A 1,224-nucleotide genomic window follows, 5' to 3' on the forward strand; every position below is an offset into this window, starting at 1 on the left:
ATTTTATAATAAATAATAAATAATAAAATTTCATACTTATACATATAGCTGATGATGGTGGATTTGAAATGCGATCCTATTTGAATAAAATTTGCCAAACACCTAATTTAGATAATTTGGCAAAAGAAAGTTTATTATTTAATAATGCATATTCTTCAGTTAGCAGTTGTTCTCCTAGGTATCATTGTTATTTATTAGTATTGTTTCAAGTATTCTTTAACATTTTATATTATTATTATCATATTATCATTTTAATATTATATTTTTATAATTTTTATACATTTTAGTCGTTCCTCTTTACTTACTGGTTTACCAAGTCATCAAAATGGAATGTATGGTCTTCATCATGGAATTCATCATTTTAATTCATTTGAAACAGTTCAAAGTTTACCAAAAATATTAAAGAAAAATAATATAAGAACAGGTAAAATTTTCAAAATTTAATAAGTGTAAAATTCAAGAATCATCTATGAATATTTTACAGGTATTATTGGTAAAAAGCATGTAGGTCCAAGCAATGTTTATCCATTTGATTTTTCACAAACAGAAGAAAATAATTCTATACTTCAAGTTGGTCGAAATATTACTAAAATTAAACTTTTAGTTAGAGAATTTTTCTCTCAGAATAAAACAAAGTATGAATTTTTTTTTGCTTTCAAATTAATTTTTCTCTATTAATGTAAAATTTCTATCAAACTATAACTTTATAATAGTAATTTTAAATTATAATATTAAAAGACAAAGATAAATATAATATAAATTGTAATATTTCATTTTTAGCCCTTTTTTTTTATATATTGGATTTCATGATCCTCATCGATGTGGTTATACACATCCAGAATATGGAAATTTTTGTGAAAAATTTGGTAATGGAGATATTGGTATGGGTACTATTTCTGATTGGAATCCAATATATTATCAATGGGAACAAGTAAAAGTTCCATATTTTGTACAAAATACAGAAGCAGCTAGAAGAGATATTGCTGCTCAATATACAACCATTTCTCGTTTAGATCAAGGTATATTTATTAAATAAAATTAAATTAGATATTTAAATTATTAGAAATTAATATGTTAACAAAAATATAAATATTATATAAATATAATATAATATAATAAAATATAATATAAAAAATATAAATATAAATATAAATATATAAACAAAAATATTAATAATATTAAAAAATTATTAAATAATTATTCAAATATGTTATTTATAATAGA

The 1,224-nt window shown here is 20.2% G+C and overlaps 1 protein-coding gene across 1 annotated transcript; it reads left to right on the forward strand.

The window, feature by feature from the left end:
- The first annotated feature begins 7 nt into the window (after positions 1-7).
- Positions 8-1,086, forward strand: LOC102675485 (N-sulphoglucosamine sulphohydrolase-like). The gene is made up of 4 exons (XM_006624716.2): positions 8-178; positions 288-424; positions 485-635; positions 781-1,086. The coding sequence occupies exons 1-4, from the start codon at positions 69-71 to the stop codon at positions 1,034-1,036; spliced, it is 654 nt and encodes a 217-aa protein (XP_006624779.2). The 5' UTR covers positions 8-68; the 3' UTR covers positions 1,037-1,086.
- The last annotated feature ends 138 nt before the right edge of the window (positions 1,087-1,224 follow it).

Source organism: Apis dorsata, unplaced genomic scaffold (assembly GCF_000469605.1).
Source record: "Apis dorsata unplaced genomic scaffold, Apis dorsata 1.3 scaffold_1100, whole genome shotgun sequence".
NCBI lineage: Eukaryota > Metazoa > Arthropoda > Insecta > Hymenoptera > Apidae > Apis > Apis dorsata.

Coding starts and splice junctions, on each gene's coding strand:
- LOC102675485 (XM_006624716.2), top strand. CDS start 69: ATGCGATCCTATTTGAATAAAATTTGCCAAACACCTAATTTAGATAAT. Junction 425..484: donor GAAAAATAATATAAGAACAG/GTAAAATTTTCA, acceptor AATATTTTACAG/GTATTATTGGTAAAAAGCAT. Junction 636..780: donor TTCTCTCAGAATAAAACAAA/GTATGAATTTTT, acceptor TTTCATTTTTAG/CCCTTTTTTTTTATATATTG.